Source organism: Mandrillus leucophaeus, unplaced genomic scaffold (genome assembly GCF_000951045.1).
Source record: "Mandrillus leucophaeus isolate KB7577 unplaced genomic scaffold, Mleu.le_1.0 Scaffold290, whole genome shotgun sequence".
Lineage (NCBI taxonomy): Eukaryota > Metazoa > Chordata > Mammalia > Primates > Cercopithecidae > Mandrillus > Mandrillus leucophaeus.
Window position 1 is genome coordinate 1,251,509 of NW_012103032.1, and position 22,531 is coordinate 1,274,039.

General features: G+C 38.4%; 1 protein-coding gene across 5 annotated transcripts in view; it reads right to left on the minus strand.

Annotated features, from left to right (window-relative positions):
- GPATCH8 (G patch domain containing 8) overlaps window positions 1-22,531 on the minus strand; it is a 112,150-nt gene that overhangs the window by 75,350 nt on the left and 14,269 nt on the right. Inside the window, exons 2-5 of one of the 5 annotated variants that reach the window (XM_011985922.1) lie at window positions 11,215-11,289; window positions 9,802-9,836; window positions 3,537-3,645; window positions 909-981 (exon numbers count right to left, since the gene is read on the minus strand). Coding sequence is in view for 2 of the 5 variants with exons in the window: in XM_011985919.1 (XP_011841309.1) it covers window positions 909-981; window positions 11,215-11,289 (148 nt within the window). In the remaining 3 variants the exon portion in view is untranslated. The remainder of the gene's footprint in view (window positions 1-908; window positions 982-3,536; window positions 3,646-9,801; window positions 9,837-11,214; window positions 11,290-22,531) is intronic. The other 4 variants (XM_011985921.1, XM_011985919.1, XM_011985923.1 and 1 more) reach the window with 4 other exon arrangements.

Below are 22,531 nucleotides of genomic sequence, written 5' to 3' on the forward strand. Positions count from 1 at the left end.
AGGGTTTCACCATGTTGGCCAGGCTGGTCTTGAACTCCTGACCTCGTGATCCACCCGCCTCAGCCTCCCAAAGTGCTGGGATTACAGGCATGAGCCACCACGCCCAGCCAATTCCCGTAATTTCTGAGGTAGCATTCACATCACATCTGCAAAGAACAAACAGTAGCTCTTGAATCTGAGAGAGCTAAAAAGTGAATGCAGTTGGTTGGTTTTCAACTAGGGAGAACTCAGAAGCTGAAATATTAGTATTTTGTTTTTAATCCAAATGACTGGTATAAACAGAGTAACAAACGCAACGGAAACTTTAAGCCATACATTTTCCAGACTTTGATAGGAGCCTGAGAAATAACCTCTCTGCTCAGAGAGCCCTCAAAAACCTCTGCTTTCATTTTATGTTTCTTGCAGGTTAATTTTTCTTTTCTACCACTACATAAATTTCTTATTGCAGAGCAAAAGAGCCAGGGCAATCACAAGCTTCAGGGAGAATTTAAAACGGTAAAAATTAAATTCTGCTACTGAATGATTCTCTTTATAATACTGAACCCACAATACATTACTAAATAGCACAAAGAAAGCATACTCTGATATTTTGCATTCCTTTTACTCCACCCACCCATCACCTCCACCAAAAAAAAAAAAAAAATTAAAAAAGGCTGAGCCACACACAATATGTTTGACTTGAAAGTTTCGATGACACAGCAGCTTACTTTTGCAAATTACTGGCAAATATACAGGCTTAACAGTGACTTAAAATACAGTTATAGGACAAATAGACTATTCCAAGGGTTGAAAAAGGCAGGGGGGAGAAACCCAAGCACTTTTTTAAAAACACAACAAATATATTCAGGTACAAGATCTGCATCAGAAATGGTTTTCTTTCTTTTTCTTTGATAAATGTAAACACTTACCCTGAAGAGATTTTCCCAATCCCTGGCCCAGCTTCCACCCATGTTTCTGGAGTAAGCGGTGTCCAATATTATCCTGACAGACAGAACAGAGAGACAAACCAAAAATATTCCAATAATATATTCTTCCCTTCCTAGAGACATTTAAACAGATGATGAGCAAGAGATACTTCTACATATATGCATGCAAAAAGGTGCTAATAATAGGGTAAATGTGCCCAATAAGAGGGACATTAATGTAAAAAGAAAAGCTGGCTAGTATTTTATATGGGAAGAACATACGGGGTAAGGGTCCTTTCTGATGGTGTGCTGGGCAACTTTTGTATATAACATTTTAAAATGGAGAAAAAGGGGAAAGGGAAAAGGGGAAGAATACATTTATGAAGTTTTAAAATAACATTAAAAAGCATAAAATCAAGGTACTTATACAGTCATATCCACCACCTAAACAGCACCACTTTAAGATTTTTTTTTTTTTAAAGAAAATCTACATTGTGTTTAGTTGTTTTGTTTATGTGTCAGGCTTTCATGATACAAAGTAAGTTGTAAGTGTAAGACTGCCCCACCACTAGAAATGAAAAAACAATCAGAGCAAAATCCAGGCTAGACTTGATTGGTTTAAAAAAATAATAATAATAATATATATAATATAAATATTTAACTAGCATGCAGCCAATATTAAACTGAAAAAACAGTGAGGTTAGTAAAACAAGAAATTAAGTTGATTAAACAGAAAAATAAAATGAGCTCAAGCACAGACTGAGTGATGCATTTCAACATGTAGTCTAACAAAAATGCTAAGATGTTAGAATGAAACAGGCCTAGCAATAAGTTAACAGTAAAGAACCATTAGTGCATGTAGGGGGGAGAAACCAACATACATAATGTCTCATCTTCCCAGGAGCACATTCGAAAAGGTATTTCAATGTACACTGCATGAAAAAAATGCTAGAAACAACAATTAAATGTCAGCTTTCATTTAAGAGGTCAAGGTATTGGAAACATCTGCAGCCCTTTGTCCAATTCTTTGCTTTTTACAGTTATTGTGAAGTACCAAGACAAGGCTAAAAATAAGCACTAACTGTATATCAGAAAAAATGATGCTATTCATCCAATGGACAACACTGAAAAATTCTAAACACAAAGTATTCTATATGTATTAAAATGTAATTTATAGTATAAATCCACAAAAGATTAAAAGTCGCAATAAAAGTAATGTTAGCAGAAAACAAAGGTAAATCATTTGAAAATCTCATTATTTCCTGAAATCAATTTATAAAGCTGACTAAACTACAAATTTCTGCATTAAAACCAAATATTGCACATTAAACTGTTTGTCTGACATCTCCATATTCAATGATAAAGTGCTCTTTGAACTCAAGAGGAAAGAAAAACATTTTTTTTTACTGTTACCTTCTTTAACTAGAAGTTAGAAGATTAAGCCTCCCATATGCTCTGTTTGTTTAAGGACAATTTCCTTCTATAAGTTTATGACAGCATGCAACCTGGAAAACTGGGCTAAGCAGCTAATTATTTCATTGATGGGGAAAAATCAGGATACTTTTTTTTTTTTAATACAGTGTCTTGCTCTGCGGCCCAGGCTGGTGTGCAGTGGTGCAATTACAGCTAACTGCAGCCTTGACCTCCTGGGCTCAGGCAGTCCTCCCACCTCAGCCTCATGAGTAGCAGGAACTATGTGTGTACATCACTATGCCTGGATAATTTTTTAATTTTTTGTAGAGATGAGATTTCGCTATGTTGCCCAGGATGATCTAGAACTCCTGGGCTCAAGCAATCCTCCCTCCTCAGCCTCTCAAAGTACTGGGATTACAGGCATGAATCCAAGATATTTTTTTAAAAGCAAAACCTGGAGGCAAATTATAATGAAAAATTTGTTTCTAAAACAAAACATATTGTTTCAAATATACATATAAAATCATTATGGTGCACAAAAGTTTGCTGCAAGTTATTTTTGCTCCATACCATCTGAAAGAATTAGAAACACTACTGATCCCAAGCACTGACTTCCACATTACTACACATCACAAAATCTTAATATAACACTACTGCTGCTGCGGCTTCTTCCCTTCCCCGCTCCAAACTGAACTGCCAGGAAAAGCATTCCCTTACCCAGTGCTCAGTGTCTAACTATTTATAACTTTATTACCCCCTAAAAAAGAAAAGATTAAAAGTCTCAATATAAGTAATGTTAGCAGAAAACAAAAAGGTAAACAGGCCCTTATTTTACTACTATGAAAGCAAACTTACCTGTGTAGAAAATCCTTATTTCATATCGTAATTCCTACAACTGAATAATTCTAGAAAGGACAAGGATAGCAGAATGACTCTAAGAATATATGGTTTATTAAATAATTGTTTAATCTCTTAAAAGACTCATAACTATATTCGACACCAAGATTTAGGCATTAAACAATGCTGACAAAAATTGTTGCTCCCCCCCCATTTTGTTGTTGTTGTTGTTTTTAAAGAAAACTCAATCTTTGGCTAAGTGGAGATGAGACATTATGCTGATTGTGTTATATTATGAATGCACTAAAATAAACAGACAGATGAAGCAGTATGCTATTTCCAAAAGCAGTGCAAGTGGAGTGAAAGCATTTCCATACGAACCTGGCTTTAAAAACTGGGCTGTCAAAAGAACAGTTAAATGTAACACAAAGTAAGAAACTGTCCAATCACTAATGGTCGTTTTTTTTTTTTTTGTCTTGTTTTCAATTCACTGCTTGCAAGTAATGTATTTATTAAAGAGTGAAAGCATAAGTAAATTCACGAGTCAAGACCAGCTGAGAGATTCAAGAGCAGCGTGTTGTGACTGACAACAGTGAAAGGAAAAGCAAATGTTAAAGGGAGAGGGAGAAAAAAAAGAAAAAATTAAGGTTATACACATTAGCACCACTTTTACAAAACCACTCAAGAGGATGGCTGTCACCTTCTCAGAAAAAAAAATCATTGATAGAAAATGGTAGTGGCATTTCTCTTCTAAAACTTTAGTTTAAAACTGTTCTTTAATTAAATCTATTTTCTCAGGGACTATAATAAAATATTTAACATGCCACTCTAAGTCCTTCCAGTCATAACAAAGACAACAGACACAATGGACACATCTCCCAGAATCTCCTCCCTTCACCAACCTCCTAGGGTAAATGAATGACCAACACAGAAAAACTGGACCTTTCCTATCGTTTCAAACTACCTGCTCTTGGAGGAAAAAAGGTAGCTCTGTGACTCTGCAGGAAGGGCTAGTATTCAGTATGGTCTCCCTTCCTACCAAGAAAAGAAAAAAAAAGGTTTTATAAACACTCATTGAAAATCCAATAGGCTTAAGGTAAGGTTTTATAAACATTCATCAAAAATCCAATAGGCTTAAGGATGATGGCTAACACAAGGAGGCACACCAAAATAATTTATAACAAAGTAAAACAAACCAGACTTGTCTATCTCTGAAATGATCAAAACTTTCTCTGTGAAAGAACAAGAAACTCAATAACCAGTCTGTGGGAAACAAGCAATCTATTCTTTCTGTTTACAACTGTAATTTTTGCCAATTATTTCAGGATTTTTTTTTTTTTTTTAAGACGGAGTCTCACTCTGTAGCAGGCTGGAGTGCAGTGGTGTAATCTCAGTTCACTACAATCTCCACCTCCTGAGTAGCAGGGACTATAGAAGCATGCCACCATACCCGGTCAATTTTTTTTTTTTGTATTTTTAGTAGAGACAGGGTTTCACCACGTTGGCCAGGCTGGTCTCAAACTCCTGACCTCAAGTGATCCGCCTGCCTTGGCCTCCCAAAGTGTTGGGATTACAAGCATAAGCCACCACGACTGGCCCACGGACGCTATTTATAACACCAAGTTGGCACAAGTAGCTTACAGCTCAAACAGGTAATCTAGACAGAACAAGGGCAATGAACACTAAATTTCTTTGTTCCTTTTTTTTTTTTTTTTGAGACGGGATCTCACTCTGTCACCCAGGCTAGGGTGCAGTAGCACAGTCACAGCTCACCGCATCCTTGACCTGCAAGGCTCTCAAGTGGTCCTCCCACCTCGGTCTCCCAAAGTGCTGAGATTACAGGTGTGAGCCACCATGCCCGGCCAATTTATTTCCAAAGTAGTAATTATTTTTAAAAATAATTTTTAAAAAAGTAACTCTTTACTTAATTTCAGTTACTATAATAATGACTAAAAATCTTTCAGTTTTTGTTTTTTAAATATATAATTTGGGGTTTAATTATAATCTCATAGAACCAAAAATAAATTACAGAAAATTTTTTCGTTTTAAAAACTCTGGTTAACAACTAACAAAGATGCATGATAGAGGCGGGCTGCTTTTACTTTTTTTTTCTTCTAAAGTCAACTTGATACAATTTAAATGTACATGGAAGAATTCCAAAGAAATCCTAACTTTAATAAATAAGGCAAAGCTTATTTATTACGCAGAAAAGCTGGTTTTCTACATAATTCAGAGTTCTCACAAACCACCTATTTTTTTTCTCTCTCTGCTCAAGACCCCAAAATGGTGGCTGTGTGGCCTGTTCTTTGGTTGGAAATGAAGTTCTTCTAATTCTGGTTAAACCACGGAGCTATGCTAAAACTCAAACTTTTTCACCTAGATTACCTTAGTTGGCCTTTTTTTCTCCCCCTATTTCTACACATAAATATATCATTAAAATGCTACATTTTTATCATTTGTTCTTCTTTAATAAACATGTGAGAAAAGGGGTGTAATTTTTAAGTGGGAAGATCTTTGAAAATGAGAAATCTGTATTATAAACTACCAATATGCTGAAAACACAATACCAGCAATTTAAAAATACTTATTAACTGTTTCAGCCATTCCTCAACATTTTTATTAATTAAATACCAAGTAGAAACTTTCTGCTCCATGAAGCTGTATGCCACCACAGTAACAATGATCATTTTGGCAACAGCACCACCAATACACATGTATGATGGGAGCCTGCCAAAACACAGGAAAAAATTTACTTAATTGTATGAAGCTGGCTGTAAGTTTTTACAGTAGGAAACAGCCTATTACGTCTCAAGAGAAAACCATGCTGCAGGTATGCCCATGACTGGATGAATACTAATTCTATACTGAATTTTGTGTTAGTTGCAGCCACATTCAATTTACATCATTTAGCCCATTTTCAACAGTGACAAAACAGTAAGTCTCTTGAGTGGATTGTAAGCTTTGCTGATTGTGTATTAAAGACTATAAGCAAGAACCAAGGCTACTAGGTGAACCCATGCAAACAAGTTGTAAAAATTCCCAAAACAAAAACTCTACAGCTCACTACAGATGACACAATGAAGACTAAAGAGAAAAGCCACATAGTAATGCTACACCATTCAGCTCCAAGAAGCACATTATTTCTAGTGCAGTCCATATATGGTCACTGCTAAATGTCAAATCAGCAGTCTTATAGAGTTACAGTTTGGAACTAGTGGAGTCCACAGATCTAGACAGATATGCAACATGACAAAACCCAATTATACATATACTTCCAAATCCTTAAGATGCACAAACTAAACATCAGCAACTGGAGTTTGAAGCTTACACTAATTTTTAAACCTGTCAGGTAGAGCAAGGGCCGACTAATGGCTGATGGGTAGTTGCATTTCCAACCACAACAATAACAACATGTTTTAAGTCTATAATGCAGGCATTTTGCCTTCTATATAGCTTAAAGTCATTCTCCCATCTGAACCCTCATCTTCTTTTTTTTTTTTTTTTTTTTTTTTTGAGACAAAGTCTTGCTCTGGCTGGAGTGCGGTGGCACAATCTCGGGTTAAAGAGATTCTCCTGCCTCAGTCTCCCAAGTAGCTGGGACTACAGGCGTGTGCCACCACACCTGGCTAAGTTTTGTATTTTTAGTAGAGATGGGGTTTCACCGTGTTAGCCAGAATGGTCTCGATCTCCTGAGCTTGTGATCCACCCGCCTCGGCGTCCCAAAGTGCTGGGATTATAGGCGTGAGCCACCATGCCTGGTGCATTTTTTTTTTTTTTTTGGGACGGAGTCTCGCTCTGTCACCCAGGCTAGAGTACAGTGGCGTGATCTTGGCTCACTGCAACCTCTGCCTTCCAGGTTCAAGAGATTCTCCTGCCTCAGCCTCCTGAGTAGTTGGGATTACAGGTGTGTGCCACCACGCCTGGCTCTTTTTTTATTTTTAGTAGAGACAGGGTTTCACCATGTTGGTCAGGCTGTTCTGGAACTCCTGACCTCATGATCTGCCCGCCTCAGCATCCCAAAGTGCTGGGATTACAGGGGTGAGCCCCTGCGTCCGACCTGATTCCTCATCTTCTAACTATGATAAAGGTCATAAAGGACCATATATCCTAAATAACACCAACTAATTCTGCTGTGATTGAATCCTAGACGGAGCTATGGCTTTAGATCAAGCTTTGTTTTGTAAAAATTTTGTCTTTAAGTAAGTGGAGATTATAATTATAACATTTCAGACCTAAATATCTCATAAAGCAGTAACAACTTTTAAAATTCAAATTCAAAGTTTTTCGTAATAGAGATAAAATGTTAACACTTTCCAACTTGTTTTTAATAGAGATAATCAAGTTGTTCAGTAATTCTTCCATAATTTTCTTAAAAAGATGTTTTATTCTTGAGGAAAAATTTCACTGAAAGATATCTGGTTGGTTGAAGTAAATAAGGAAAATAAAACTTTTCTAAAATTATTATTAAATGCTTTACAAATGCTGGATTTTGACGTATTTTCAACATTTACCTATTAAAATTGAAATACCAATATCTCACTAACAAATCTGCGTTTCAGAAATTCACTAAAAGCATAATACATTATTGCATCTTCATGTCTCATTTCCCATCTTGCTGGTTTGCATCAAATCTAGCCTACTACAAAATAAAAAGACCTTAATCCTATACTCACAATAACCCTTCACACAGGCATATTCTTGGCACAAACCTGTGCAGAGACTTCCACGGTTACCAGCTGCTGCAGATTACCTTTAGTTAAAAAAAAATGACTAGACCTTTAGCTCCTGCAATGATCTGTAGACTCCCAAAGCTGCATATTTCCAGCCACTTTTGAGTTGCATGCTGTAGCAAAACAGTCAGCACCTCTCAATAGATATTGCTGCAGAGAAAGATTTTAATTCAGCACTCTTTCTGTGTTAGAAGCAACACCATTTCCCCCTAAAAACAAAACAGCTTAATATAGCCAGCCAGCCATATAATTAAATATCTACTTATTATTTGGTGGGCATTCCTTAGGTGATAAGTGACTTCTTTTGTTTGGTGGGAGGGAGGGAACACTACCTACTTTGATGCCAATCACTGTAGGAGTTTCTCTTAAAACTTAAAATTTTCTGTGACCAAAAAACATGTCAAAAAAAATGTTAAAAAAAAAAAGAACACTTAAAATTTTACTTCCAACTGATCAGGCAACAGAAATAAGATCCCTCTTATCTTGTGTGTCATACCTTTTTTTTCTTATTTTTTCTTACATCTTTATTTATTCTCCCAGATCCTATGTCCTATGTCTATCTAATACAATGTAGGCCATGAAGTTCTCTCCTACAACCTAAACTATCACATCACAAATAATGCATATATTTATCTTTCAGAAGTAAATTTTCATTGAAAGTGTCATTACTAACATACATTTCTGAACATGCATTTATTTATTTAAAAAAATTAAATATCTAGCCTGAGCATTATATACTATTTGCTATTTTAAGTGGAGAAGGTAGCACTATTTAATAAATAAGGCATATATCAATTCTACTTCTACTGAATGAGATTATTCAACAATGATTACTCAATTAGACTGCCTTCTGATAGTGTTTTCCCTATATGTGGCAGAAAAAGTCCTGGACATTATGAGAGGTAAAACAGCTTTAGCCTCATGTGTCATAGGAATGAAATTTCCAAAAATATTTCAGTGTATCCCTCTAGGCTTAAAAAATGTTAAATATCATTTAATTTAGTGGTTTAAAAAACTATTTGTTGAGTATTGTAATAATGAATACTAGGTTGCAAATTTCATCTAATTAAATTTCCTGCTGCTGTTGAGTATCCACAGAATTATAGCTTGTGTAAGAATATTAACCAACCACGCACCTTGTAGAATATGGTACTGGGGAGTTGATTCTGACAGCTTGGTCTTAAACTTAGACCCTCCTGTTTTTTGTTTGTTTTTGAGACCGAGTCTCGCTCTGTCACCCAGGCGAGAGTGCAGCGGCACGACCTCGGCTCACTGCAACCTCCGCCTCCCAGGTTCAAGCCATTCTCCTGCCTCAGCCTCCCAAGTAGCTGGGACTACAGGCGCCTACCACCGCACCTGGCTAATTTTTGTATTTTTAGTAGATACGGGGTTTCACCATCTTGGCCAGGCTGGTCTCGAACTCCTGACCTTGTGATCCACCCGCCTCGGCCTCCCAAAGTGCTGGGATTACAGGTGTGAGCCACTGCACCCGGCCAGACCCTCCAGTTTTTTAAATTGAAATGGAAAAATTAAATTAGTTTGCAAATACAAGATACTGTCTAGCCTACAGATTTCATTACAAAATTCTGCCTTGTCATAATCCCCAAAATAATACAGAACAAGGCACAAACCCCGGTGACTTTTAACTTAGCAAAGTGGGCTTGGCATTTTATCCTTATGTCAAAACACAAGACTAGGCTTTCAGTGAAATATCAGATGAGAATTCTCCCTCTGCAGCATTATCACATGCGTCATCAATTACTGCCATGCCTAAGTCTAGCATCATGCCAGCACATTAAGACAGAAGGTACTATATGCAGTGTTCACTGGACCAGAAAGACAGAAATAAGAAAGGGAGGTGGGGAGAAAGAAACCCTAGAGAAGAAATTAAAAAAGGCAGACCGTGCAATACAAACCAGATCATGGCTGCTTAGCTAATATGGGCCAACTGCTGTGGAAGAAAAATGTCGAACACCCCAAGTTGTGTAAATTTCTGTAAACATCTAAACACACATACAAACACACACAACACCAACCTAATTAGGAACATAAATATATGTTGATCCTTTACTATGTTACAGTTTTGAAAATAAAAATTAAAGTTAAAATATCCGTATTCTCTAAATTGCCTTCTTATTTTCCTGAGGAAGAAGCTAGTGTTTCTTAAGGGGAAGGGGTGGGCTTGCCATGGATGGTTATAAAGATTAAGATTCCCTTTTTGACTTTTTTCCCCCACTCAAGTTTTACCAATAACTCACTGAAATCATTATTAAACATGTACACTTAAGCACAAATAGTAAATGCTGACAATAATGACAAGTTTAGACATTTTAACAATAGACTGTGTTATTTAAAAATAATAGGTTTGGCCGGGTACAGTGGCTCAAGCCTGTAATCCCAGCACTTTGGGAGGCCAAGACGGGCGGATCACGAGGTCAGGAGATTGAGACCATCCTGGCTAACACGGTGAAACCTCGTCTCTACTAAAAAATACAAAAAACTAGCCGGGCGAGGTGGCGGGCCCCTGTAGTCCCAGCTACTCGGGAGGCTGAGGCAGGAGAATGGTGTGAACCCGGGAGGCGGAGCTTGCAGTGAGCTGAGATCCGGCCACTGCACTCCAGCCTGGGCGACAGAGCGAGACTCTGTCTCAAAAAAAAAAAAAAAAAAGCGTTTTTCAAAATGAAAATAATGTTCAAAAATTAAGAAGTTTTTTTAAAACTAAGAGCCAGGTAAATAAATCTCCTTGTTCTATTGCTTGGTATCATCAGTGTCCAAAACTAGTAGTGTGAAAAGATAGAAACAATCAGCTTTTGACAAAAACCAGACAATTCTTAAGCTACACAGACCAAACTTGCCATGTTTCACAAGAGTCTGGTAAATAAAACATATTACTCCTTGAATGTTTCTAGTACAATATTTTTAAAAAATGTCCATACATAGTCTACTTATGTAGGAACATTTCATACATAATTATATTGCCCAGGAGAGGTGAAGCTATAAAGGATCAAAATACATTTTACTCCTTTATTCAATTCACAAAATGCTAAACTTTAACTTGCTGCCTTCAACAAAGTTATCAGTATGGGCCAGAAAGATATTTTTCCATCAAAATTCTAATGTGTTTCTAGATTTTTTTTGGACTGATTTCCCAACATATTAAATATTAGATTACATCCCAAATTCTAATTGATTACTGTATGGCATGCAAGAAAACAACTCTAAACTGTACTATTGGTCATTAATAAGTTTAACTTCACTCACATCAAGTGTCACACAAACACTACCTAACTAACTGGCTAAGACCCGAAATTAAGCACTGATAATCTTACCGATTCTATAGGCTTGTCAAGTGATGCTTGTTCAATTTCCAAGTGTCCTTCCTCATATTGATCAAAGTGATTACCCTGAAAAAAGATGACTACAGTTATTTTTCAAAAGCAGTACGTGTCAAATTTATTAACAGTTTAACCAAACTAAGGGTTATTTTTAACTTTTCTTTTTATTTTTAACCTAAACGAACACTGCAATCATTCTTTTTCAGTAGACAATCAAAACCACACCACAAATTCCAACTTTTTAAAAATTTATAAAAATGGGCCAGGCGTGGTGGTTCACGCCTGTAATCCCAGCACTTTAGGAGGCTGAGGCAGGTGGATCACCTGAGGTCAGGAGTTCAAGACCAGCCTGGCCGAAATAGTGAAATCCCATTTCCACTAAAATTACAAAAAATTAGCTGGTTGTGGTGGCATGCGCCTGTAGTCCCAGCTACTCGGGAGGCTGAAGCAGGAGAACCACTTGAACCCAGGAGGTGGAGACTGCAGTGAGCTGAGATTGGGCCACCACACTCCAGCCTGGGCAACAGAGCAAGACTTCATCTCAAAAAAGAAAGAAAGAAAGAAAAAAAAAAACTTTATAAAAATGTATTAGGGCTGGGCACAGTGGCTCACGTCTGTAATTCCAGCACTTTGGGAGACTGAGGTGGGAAGATCACTTGAGGACAAGAGTTCAAGACCACCCTGGGCAATACAGTGAGACCCTGTTTCTACAAAAAAAATTTTTTAATTAGCCACACATTGTGGTGTGAACCTGTAGTCCCAGCTACTCAGGGGGCTGAGGTGGGAGGATCACTTCAGCCCAGGAGGTCAAGGCTGCAGTGAGCTGTGATCAAGCCACTGCACTCCAAGTCTGGGTGACAGAATGAGACCCTATTTCAAACAAAACAAAACACAACTTATTAGGAATCTAGGCCTAGTAATCTGAACTTTTATTCTCCTAACAAGTGTTGAAATTGCAAACTAAAACACTACCAACCATTTGGGACACCAACTCTTTTAGACTGACTACATTAGGAAGACTACAGAGTCTTACAAAGAGCCATGCTGTTTTACCTATTTTTTTTTTTTTTTTTTTTGAGACAGAGTCTCACTCTGTAGCCCAAGCTGGAATGCAGTGTCACAGTCTCAGCTCACTGCAACCTCCGACTCCAGGGCTCAAGTGATTCTTGTGCCTCAGCCACCCAAGTAGCTGGCACTACAGATGCACGCCACTATGCCTGGCTAATATTTTCTGTTTTAGTAAAGATGGGTTTTCACCATGTTGCCCAGGGTAGTCTCAAACTTCTGAGCTCAGGCGATCTACCCACCTCAGCCTCCCAAAGTGCTGGGATTACAGGAGTGAGCCACTGCACCCAGCCTGTTTCACTTTTTTATAAGCAATATTGCATTAAACCTTTAATAATGAAGAAAACAAGTCATAGTAATGAAAATAAAATCTATATTTTAATAAACACTGCTCAATCTGGTAACATCATTTTAAACTAAATCTGCTAAGACATTAAACTTTAAATCAATTGATACCTCCCAGCTTTTCAAGAAATTAAAAATAAGTTCTTGACAGTTTCCAAAGCAACTATTCCTTAAGATGATCTGCAAAGGAGATAAACATGCCTGTATAATGATGTATTTGATCATAATCAAGCAAGTTGTCACTGCAACTAAAATAAGTAAAAACAGTTTCAACAAATGATAACTGCAGACAACTAAGAAGTTCCCTCTAATCACAGTTTTCACAAGTCTCCTCGCTTCATCAGGAAGGAATAGCCCATTATTTGGTTTTAAATCAAAGTATCAATTTTCTGGTTCCCTTCTAGTCTTAAAGTGTAAGGCATTAGGATATGAGAGTCCCACAATTACCTACATCAAAACACTAAAGACTTCAGTCTTTTGGTCTAGCCTAAATGAATTCAGTGCGCGGAATGATATAACTTGAATGTTAACCTAACAAAAAGTTACTTTGCCTTTTCAAGGTAAAATTTAAATTCTAATTCAATAATAAAATTTAATGATGCGGAGCTCTAACATGTAATTTGTCAAATTGTACAGTAAGTATTACGTTTCTCTCACTAGACTGTGAAGTCCTTGAAGACAAGAACTGAGTTTTGTCTATCTCTTACACCTGATACTTAACATGACAGCCAAATACTAGGGAACAATTAGGTGCTAAAATTGTGTGGCAGTGCTGAACAAGTTCTAGAACAAGATGGTGGTGGTGATAGTAGTACAACATTGTTAAAGTACTTAATGCCACTGAACTGTATACTTTTTTTTTAAGACAAGGGGGTCTCACTATGTTGCCCAGGCTGCCTTCAAACTCCTGGGCTCAAGGAACCCAAGCCTCGGCTTCTTGACCAGCTGAAACTACAGGCGCCACATCACTACACTTGGCTTGGACTATATACTTACAAATAGTTAAAGTAATAAATTTTATGTTACATGCATTTTACCACAATAAAAATAATAAAAACAAAAATTGTATGGCAAAGTCTATCCAAGAAAAAAAGGAGAAAAATGGAATAGCAAGGGATGGGAGTATGCTTTCCAAAGACAAAAAAAAAAAGGACTTAAGAGTGGGTATTTCAGGAATGAAAAAAAGCAATAATCAACAAATGATTTTTAAAAATTAAAAACAGCTATTAATCCTGAAAGTCTGCCTTTTGTTTTGTTTTGTTTGAGATGGAGTCTTGGTCTGTCACCCAGGCTAGAGCGTAGTGGTGCCATCGTGGTTTACTGCAAACTCCGCCTCCCAGATTCAAGGGATTCTCCCACCTCAGCCTCTGGAGTAGCTGGAATTACAGGCACACACCACCACATCTGGCTAATTTTTGCATTTTTAGTAGAGACGGGGGCGGTCTCACCATGTTGGCCAGGCTGATCTCGAACTCCTGACCTCAAGTGATCCGCCCGCCTCAGCCTCCCAAAGTGCTGAGATTACAGGTTTGAGCCACCTGGCCCAGCCTGAAAGTCTGTCCTCAATTAACCTCCAAACACCTGCTACTTGGCATTTTAATTTCTACTAACACTTAACATTTTAAGTTACTTTAAAGGTATTAATTGCAAAGTACTTCTAAATTACTAAATCATAAATATCCAAATACTGAGATTAACTCAAACCTCATTATATTATAGAACACCAATGTACAGCCGAATATCGATTCTTTTACTCTACAGGTCTATACAATTTAATGATACAAGAATAAACCAGGCGCAGTGGCTCATGTCTGTAATTCCAGCACTTTGGGAGGCTGAACTGGGAGCACTGCTGGAGGCCAGGAAGTTGGACATCAACTTGGGCAACATAGCAAGCAAGACCTTGTCTCTACAAAAAAATTAGTGGGTGTGGTGGCGTGTACCTATAGTCCTAGTCCTACAGTCCTAGCTACTCTGGAGGCTAAGGCAGGAGGATCACTTCAGCCCAGGGGTTCAAGACGGCTATGAGCTGACTGAGCCACTGCATTTAGGACTGGGTAACAAATCAAGAGTGTGTCTCAAAAAACAAAACAAAACAAAACAAAACAAAAAAACAAAAAACTTCATCCTAACAATAACTGTGTACTACCTTTTTAAAGTAATTAAACCTTTAGTTTGTTTGTTTTAAATTTTACTTTAAGTTCTGGGATACATGTGCAGAACATGCAGGTTTGTTGCTTAGGTATACATGTGCCATGGTGGTTTGCTGCACCTATGAACCAGTCATCTAGATTTTTTTTTTTTTTTTGAGATGGAGTCTGGCTCTGTCGCCCAGGCCGAAGTGCAGTGATGCGATCTCCGCTCACTGCAACCTCCGCTTCCTGGTTCAAGCGATTCTCCTGCCTCAACCTCCTGAGTAGCTGGGATTATAGGCACCCGCCACCACATCCGGCTAATTTTTTTGTATTTTTAGTAGAGATGGGGTTTCACCCTGTTGGCCAGGCTGGTCTTGAACTGACCTCATGATTCACCCGTCTTGGCCTCCCAAAGTGTTAGTATTACAGGCGTGACCCACTGCACCCGGCCTCGTCTAGGTTTTAAGTCCCATATGCATTAGGTATTTGTCCTAATGCTCTCCCTCCCCTTGCCCCCCACCCCCTGACAGGCCCCAGTGTGTAATGTTCCCCTCTCTGTGTCCGTGTGTTCTCATTGTTCAACTCCCACTTACGAGTGAGAACATGGGGTTATTTATTTTGAGACAAGAGTCTGACTCTCGCCCAGGCTGGAGTGCAGTGGCGACATGTTGGCTTACTACAACCTCTGCCTTGTAGGTTCAAGCAATTCTCCTGCCTCGGCTTCCTGAGGACCTGGGATCTCAGGCGTGTACCACCACACCTAGCTAATTTTTGTATTTTTAGTAGAGATGGAGTTTCTCCATGTTGACCAGTCAGGTCTCAAACTCCTGACCTCGAGTGATCGGCCTGCCCTGGTCTCCCAAAGTGCTGGAATTACAGGTGTAAACCACCATGCCCAGCCTAGTTCTATGAATTTTAACATATTTATAGATTCTTGTAACTTTGAAGTCTTGTCTGACACTCCTTCTCTGTGCTCCTTTAGCTTTATGTTCATACCTTTGTTATGGTACCTGTACTGTGATTCCCTGTTTACTTATCTCCTCTACCATAAAGCATGTTCTTTAAGTCCAGGAACTCTTTCTTCTTCTATATACTCTATATAAGAACATTTTCTAGTACATTAGTGAATATTACATGTTGATTTAGAATAACTAAGGGTCTCCCTATCACCCAGGCAGTGGCGCAATCACAGCTCACTGCAGCTTCTACTTCCTAGGCTCAATTGATTCTACCACCTCAGCCCCCCAGGTAACTGGGACTACAGGCATGTACTAGCACGCCTGGCTAATTTTTGTTTGTTTAATGTGGTTTTGTTTTGTTCTTGGTAGAGACAGGGTTCTGCCATGTTGCCTGTGTAAATAAAATGAGAAGAGGTTGGTTCATACAAGACAGTTTATATTTTATTCAAGTTAACCAAGGTAAAGACTCAGATCTTTCACATTCTTGCTCTTGCCCACTCCCTTCTCTCCATTTTTCTCCATTTCTTTTTTTTTCTTTAACAGCCTGTGTTGCCCAGGCTGTTTTCAAACTTGGGCCCAAGCAGTCCTGCTGCCTCAGCCTCCAGAATAGCTGGGATTACAGGCACACAGTCTTTCAAAGGTGATTTGCACTGTTAAAATTATGACCATTAAGGACATTTTTTTGTAAAATGTTTTTTTTGAGACATTTTATTAGACTGACCTCATAGGTAGAGCTTTAAAAAATTTTTTTTTTTTTTACAATTTTTGTAACCTCTTTAATCTTACCTCTAGATATATTATCTAGTTTGATAGTCTGGTCACAGGTGAGGAAAGGTTGAGCAAGCAGTGTCTTTAATTTTTCAGTGCATTGTGGCCCCCTTTATTAAAATATACTACTAACACAAATAATACTAATGTAAAATGGATATTGTTAAAAGTTTAGGCTACACTGTAACAAGTAAAAACACGAAAGAAAGCCCTCCTTTCTCCTGTTTCATTTCTTAGAAGTAACCATTGTTTCCAATTTGTTACGTTTCAGTTTTTTAGTAAAGTTTTAAAATATACATGCTGTTTGGAAGAAGTGCTTTAGAAATACTGAATATGAGTTTATTGTAATTAGTAACTTCTGTGATTACTTTTAGATAGACAGACTTTATTTTTTCAAGTAGTTTTAGGTTTACAGCAAAGTTGAGCTGAAAGCATAGACACAGCCTCCTGCACATTTATTATAATACATTTGCTACAATAGGTGAATCAACACTGACACATCATTATCAGCCAAAGTCCATAGTACATTAAGGTCCACTCTTGGTGTACCTACCATCATCATGATACAGTGTACATATCATCATCTATGAGTTTTGCCAAATGTATAGAGACATTTATCTACCATTACAGTATCACAGAGAATAATTTCACTGCTCAAAAAAATCCACAGTATCCACCTGTTCATCCCTTTACTTTCTTCCCCTCAAACTCCTGGCAACCACTGATCTTTTTACTGTTTCCACGGTTTTGCCTTTTCCAGGATGTCATATATTTGCAATCATTATGTAGCCTTTTCCAATTGGCTTCTTTCACATATTCCTGAATATGTATCCAAGGTTCTTCCATGTCTTTTCCTGGCTTGATAGCTCATTTCTTTTTAGGGCTGAATAATATTCCATTGGTATATCACAGTTTACTTATCCATTCACCTACTGAAGGATATATGGACTGCTGTGGAGTTTTGGCAATTACAAATAAAGAATGCTATAAACATCCATGTTCTTGGTTTTTGTGTAGACTTAAGTTTTCAGCTCCTTTGGTTAAGTACTAAGTAGTACGACTGCCGGACTGAATGCTAAAAAACAGGTTTAGGTTTCTAAGAACCGCCAAACTGTTCTGTCTTCTCTTTCTTTTGACGGTGTCTTTTGCAGAGCAGTTTTAAATTTTAATAAAATCTAACTTACCCTTTCTTTCTTTCATGGGTGTGCCTTTGGTTTTCCATCTGAAAAGTTATCACCAACCCCAGTGACACCTAGTATTTTGTTTACTTTTATTTGGTGTTCCTGTCATTGTGATGAGACTACATTTATGTTGGGAGTAGGTGGAAAATATTTTGCGCTTCACTACCAGGGATTAGTGATTGCTGTTAATATTTCACTTTGGTGGGAGTTGATGGTGTTTATGTTTTTATGTTAACATTAAAGAAACCAATTAGCCTTATTTTAATAGGGTAGCTTTAATTCAGCTTAAATCTGCAAATTTGTGGAATTTTAGACCAAGAAATGACATGAGGGTCTAGTTCAAGTTCTTCATTTTACAAAGGAAGGTACAAAGAATGAGAAATATGACATGATCTGCATGAGGTCATACAGTGAATTATTAATGAAGACAGGACTTAGAATTGCTTATAACCATGTTAAAGAACTAAGATAAAAGATGTACTGGTAATTTTTTCTTGTATAACAAACACTTTTGATGATAGGGGTTTCTTATTCTTTTTCACTTGGTGTTGTGGCTCCTAATTTTTAAGAGGGCAAGTTTTAAAACAGTGAAAAATATAAAAAGTTTTTATACTTTTCCAATGTTGCGGCTAATTGATAGCTTCATTAAGGCAAATCAAATAAATGTTGAGAAGTACACAATTAAATAAGTTATTATTTGTAGAGCATTTCTTTTCAGGGTTTTATTTTTGTTGTTGTTGTTTGGGTTTTTTTTTTGAGATGGAGTCTTGCTCTGTTCTCAGGCTAGAGTGCAGTGGCGCGATCTTAGCTCACTGCAACCTCCACCTCCTGGGTTCAAGCGATTCTCCTGCTTCAGCCTCCCGAGTAACTGGGACTACAGGCGTGCGCCACCACATTCAGCTAATTTTTTGTATTTTCAGTAGAGAAGGAGTTTCACCATGTTAGCCAGGATGAGCTTGATCTCCTGACCTCGTGATCCACCTGCCTCGGTCTCCCAAAGTGCTAGGATTACAGGCATGAGCCACCGTGCCCAGCCTTTTTTTTTTTTTTTTTTTTTTTTTTAAAGACAGAGTCTTACTCTGTCGCCCAGGTTGGAGTGTTATGGTGCAATCTCAGCTCACTGCAACTTCCACCTCCTGAGTAGCTGGGACTACAGGTGTGCACCACCATGCCAGACCAATTTTTTTTTTGTATTTTATTTATTTTTTTGAGATAGAGTCTTGCTCTGTCGCCCAGGCTGGAGTGAAGTGGCATGACCTCGGCTCACTGCAACCTTCACCTCCTGGTTCAAGCAATTCTCATGCCTCAGCCTCCCAAGTAGCTGGGATTACAGGTGTGCGCCACCACACCCAGCTAATTTTTTGTATTTTTAGTAGAGACGGGGTTTCACCATGTTGGCCAGATTGGTCTCGAAGTCCTAACCTCAGGTGATCTGCCTGCCTCGGCCTCCCAAAGTGCTGGGATTACAGGTGTGAGCCACCACACATGGCCCATGATAATTGTATTATAGTTAGCATACGGGTACTCTAGTAGGGAATATAGGTGAGTGGTATACCAAATTCTCTGTACTATCTTTGTAACTATTCTACAAATCTAAAATTACTTTAAAATAAAACAAAAAACAGGCCAGGTGCAGTGGCTCACGCCTGTAATCCCACCACTTTGGGAGGCCAAAGCGGGTGGATCACCTGAGGTCAGGAGTTCATGACAGCCTGGCCAACATGGTGAAACCCCATCTCTACAAAAAAACAAAAATTAGCTGGGCATGATGGCGGGCACCTGTAATCAAATCGCTTGAACCCGGAAGGCAGAGGTTGCAGTGAGCCAAGATTGCCCCATTGCACTCCAGTCTTAGGGACAGAGTGAGATTCCATCTCAAAAAAAACTAACAAAAACAAAAAGTAAAACAAAAAACCTTCTAGTTATGGAAAAATCTCCAAGACACACAATTAAGAGGAAAAAATCAAACTGCTAGAAAATGTGCTTGCATGCTATCCTTTGGGAAAGTTAAGAGTGCATAATGCTTAGTATATTATCCATATATATATAGTATATATATGGATTCTGTGAAAGAACCACCATGCAATTGGAAATAGTGGGGTTGTCTCTGAGGTTCACTTAACTAAGTGGTTTTCTTTTCACTCTGAATCCTTTTGTCCCTTTTTTTTTTTTTTTTTTTTAAGACGGAATCTCACTGTGTCACCCAGGCTGGAGTGCAATGGTGCCATCTTGGCTCACTGCAACCTCTCTCTCCCGGGTTCAAGCAATTCTCCCACCTTAGCCTCCCTAGTTGGGATTACAGGCACCTGCCATCATGCCCAGCTAATTTTCGTATTTTAGTAGAGATGGGGTTTCACCATGTTGGCCAGGCTGGTCTTGAACTCCTGACCTCAGGTGATTCGCCCACCTCAGCCTCCCAAAGTGCTGGGATTATAGGCGTGAGCCACTGCGCCCAGTTGCCTTTTGTTCCTTTTGAATGTTATACTAGAAAAACAAAAAGAGGAAGGAGGAAAAATGTGATTTCAAACCCCCAGGGCATAACTATAGTAATAATCGTAGTAAAGATGACAATGATAGTAGTAGTGATATTTTATTTCTTGCCTCCCAACCCACCTCCCCACCAAAACTGAGTCATTCTGACAAACATAGACTTATCAGGATCATTCTTTCTAAAAACAGTATGGCATCTGATTATCTGAAGGCCTCAAAAGGATCTAAAAGGTATTTTTTGCTGCTGTACCTTCCCTTTAAAACCTCACTTAGATCTCTGAATTTCCTTTAGATGTAGATGATCATATAATATATCATACAAACCACTTTGAGATAAAATGGGTATTAAGGCTGGGTACAGTGGCTCACACCTATAACCCAGCACTTTGGGAAGCCAAGGGAGGATCTCTTGAGCCCAGGAGTTCAAGATCAGCCAGGAAAACACAGTGACATCCTATCTTCATAAATTAAAAAAAATTTTTTTTTTTTAAATTTTTAATCATGGTGTACACCTGTAGTCTCAGCTATTCAAGAGCCTGAGTGGGGAGGAGGATCCCTTGAGTCCAGGAGTTGGAGGCTGCAGTAAACTATGATCTTGCCACTTCAGTCCAGCCTGGGTGACACAGCAAGACCCTGTCTTAGAAAAAAAACAAAAAAAGAAAAAACAAAAGATGCTAACAGTAATTATTCCAAAGTAAAAGGTATAAACTAAAGCTCATGCTTATCCTGGCAAAAATTCATAGGTCCTACATTATAGCATTTCTAAAATTTAGTTTTAATGACTGCTTATAGGTATGAGCTGAGGGAGGTAAAAAATAAAGTTTAAATTAAAAAAAATGACTGCTTGGAACACTTATTTCATTATCTAAATCAACTCTTCCTTTCTGAATACTATATGCTTTCAAAGTTGAAATATAGTTTTTCATTTATTCTGATCAGGAATATAAGTTCAAAAGGGTCAGACTAGAAGCAATCTAGCTTTTCTTAAAAAAAAAAAAAGTATTAGATTTTAAATTATATGCACACACCCAATTGACTTTCCTTCAACTGCCTCCACTCTTAAAAAAACTTCAACTTGTGGTAGGTCTAATGGCCAATGAATACAACCAGGCTGACCTGCCCTGCATGTCATTAAAACACACAGTACCTCTAGCTCCTTACAGGTCAAGGATTCTACTTCCAAACACAGGACAAATGTGGAAACTTCTCTTATAAATTTGGTTGTGGTGATCATTTAAAGTATCAATAAAGACAGGAATTGCCTTAAATTCATCCAGATAAATGAAATCTTATTATTTGCTAACTGGTGCTGATTCTGACATCTACATAATCCCACAGCTGTACCCTTTACATGATTAAACTATATAGAAATGAGTAGAGAGAAATTAGAGCTGGAGGAGAAGGAATTATTGCCGGGTGCAGTGGCTCACGCCTGTAATCCCAGCACTTTGGGAGGCCGAGGCAGGTGGATCACCTGAGGTCAGGAATTCAAGACTAGCCTGACCAACATGGAGTAAATCCCATCTCTACTAAAAATACAAAATTAGCTAGGGTGGTGGCACATGCCTGTAATCCCAGCTACTCGGAAGGCTGAGGCAGGAGAATCGCTTGAACGCGGGAGGCAGAGGTTGCAGTGAGCCGAGAGTGCGCCATTGCACTCCAGCCTGGGCAAAAAGAGTGAAACTCTGTCTCAAAAAAAAAAAGAAGGAATTATTAGGACAAGTCAAAGATCACAATCAAAAGCCTATAATCTCAAAAAGCAAAACACAATACTGAAACTCTAAAGAGCTGTTCTTATCCTCTTCCCTCTTCCTATAACTATTAAAATTTAATACAACTTCAGTCAGGTGCAGTGGCTCATGCCTGTAATCCCTGCACTTTGGGAGGCCAAGGCAGGTGGACCACAAGGTCAGGAGTTCAAGACCAGCCTAGCCAAGATGGTGAAACCCCGTCTCTATTAAAAACACAAACATTAGCCAGGTGTGGTGGCGGGCACCTGTAATCCCAGCTGCTCGCGAGGCTGAAGCAGAGAACTGCTTGAACCTGAGAGGCAGAGGATGCAGTGAGCCGAGATCGCGCCACTGCACTCCAGCCTGGCGACAGAGCAAGACTCCATCTCAAAAAATAATAATAATAATACAAATTATTTGAAAAACATTTTTAAATGAATAATATTACTCAAAGCTCAAAGTTGGTGGATCCTAGCTGGGCATGGTGGCTCACACTTGTAATCCTAGCACTTTGGAAGGCAGGAAGATCACTAGAGGCCAGGAGTTCAAGACCACAAAAGAAGACCCCGTCTCTACAAAAAATTAAATTAACTGAATGTGGTGGTACACACCTGTAGTCCCAGCTACTTGGGAGGCTG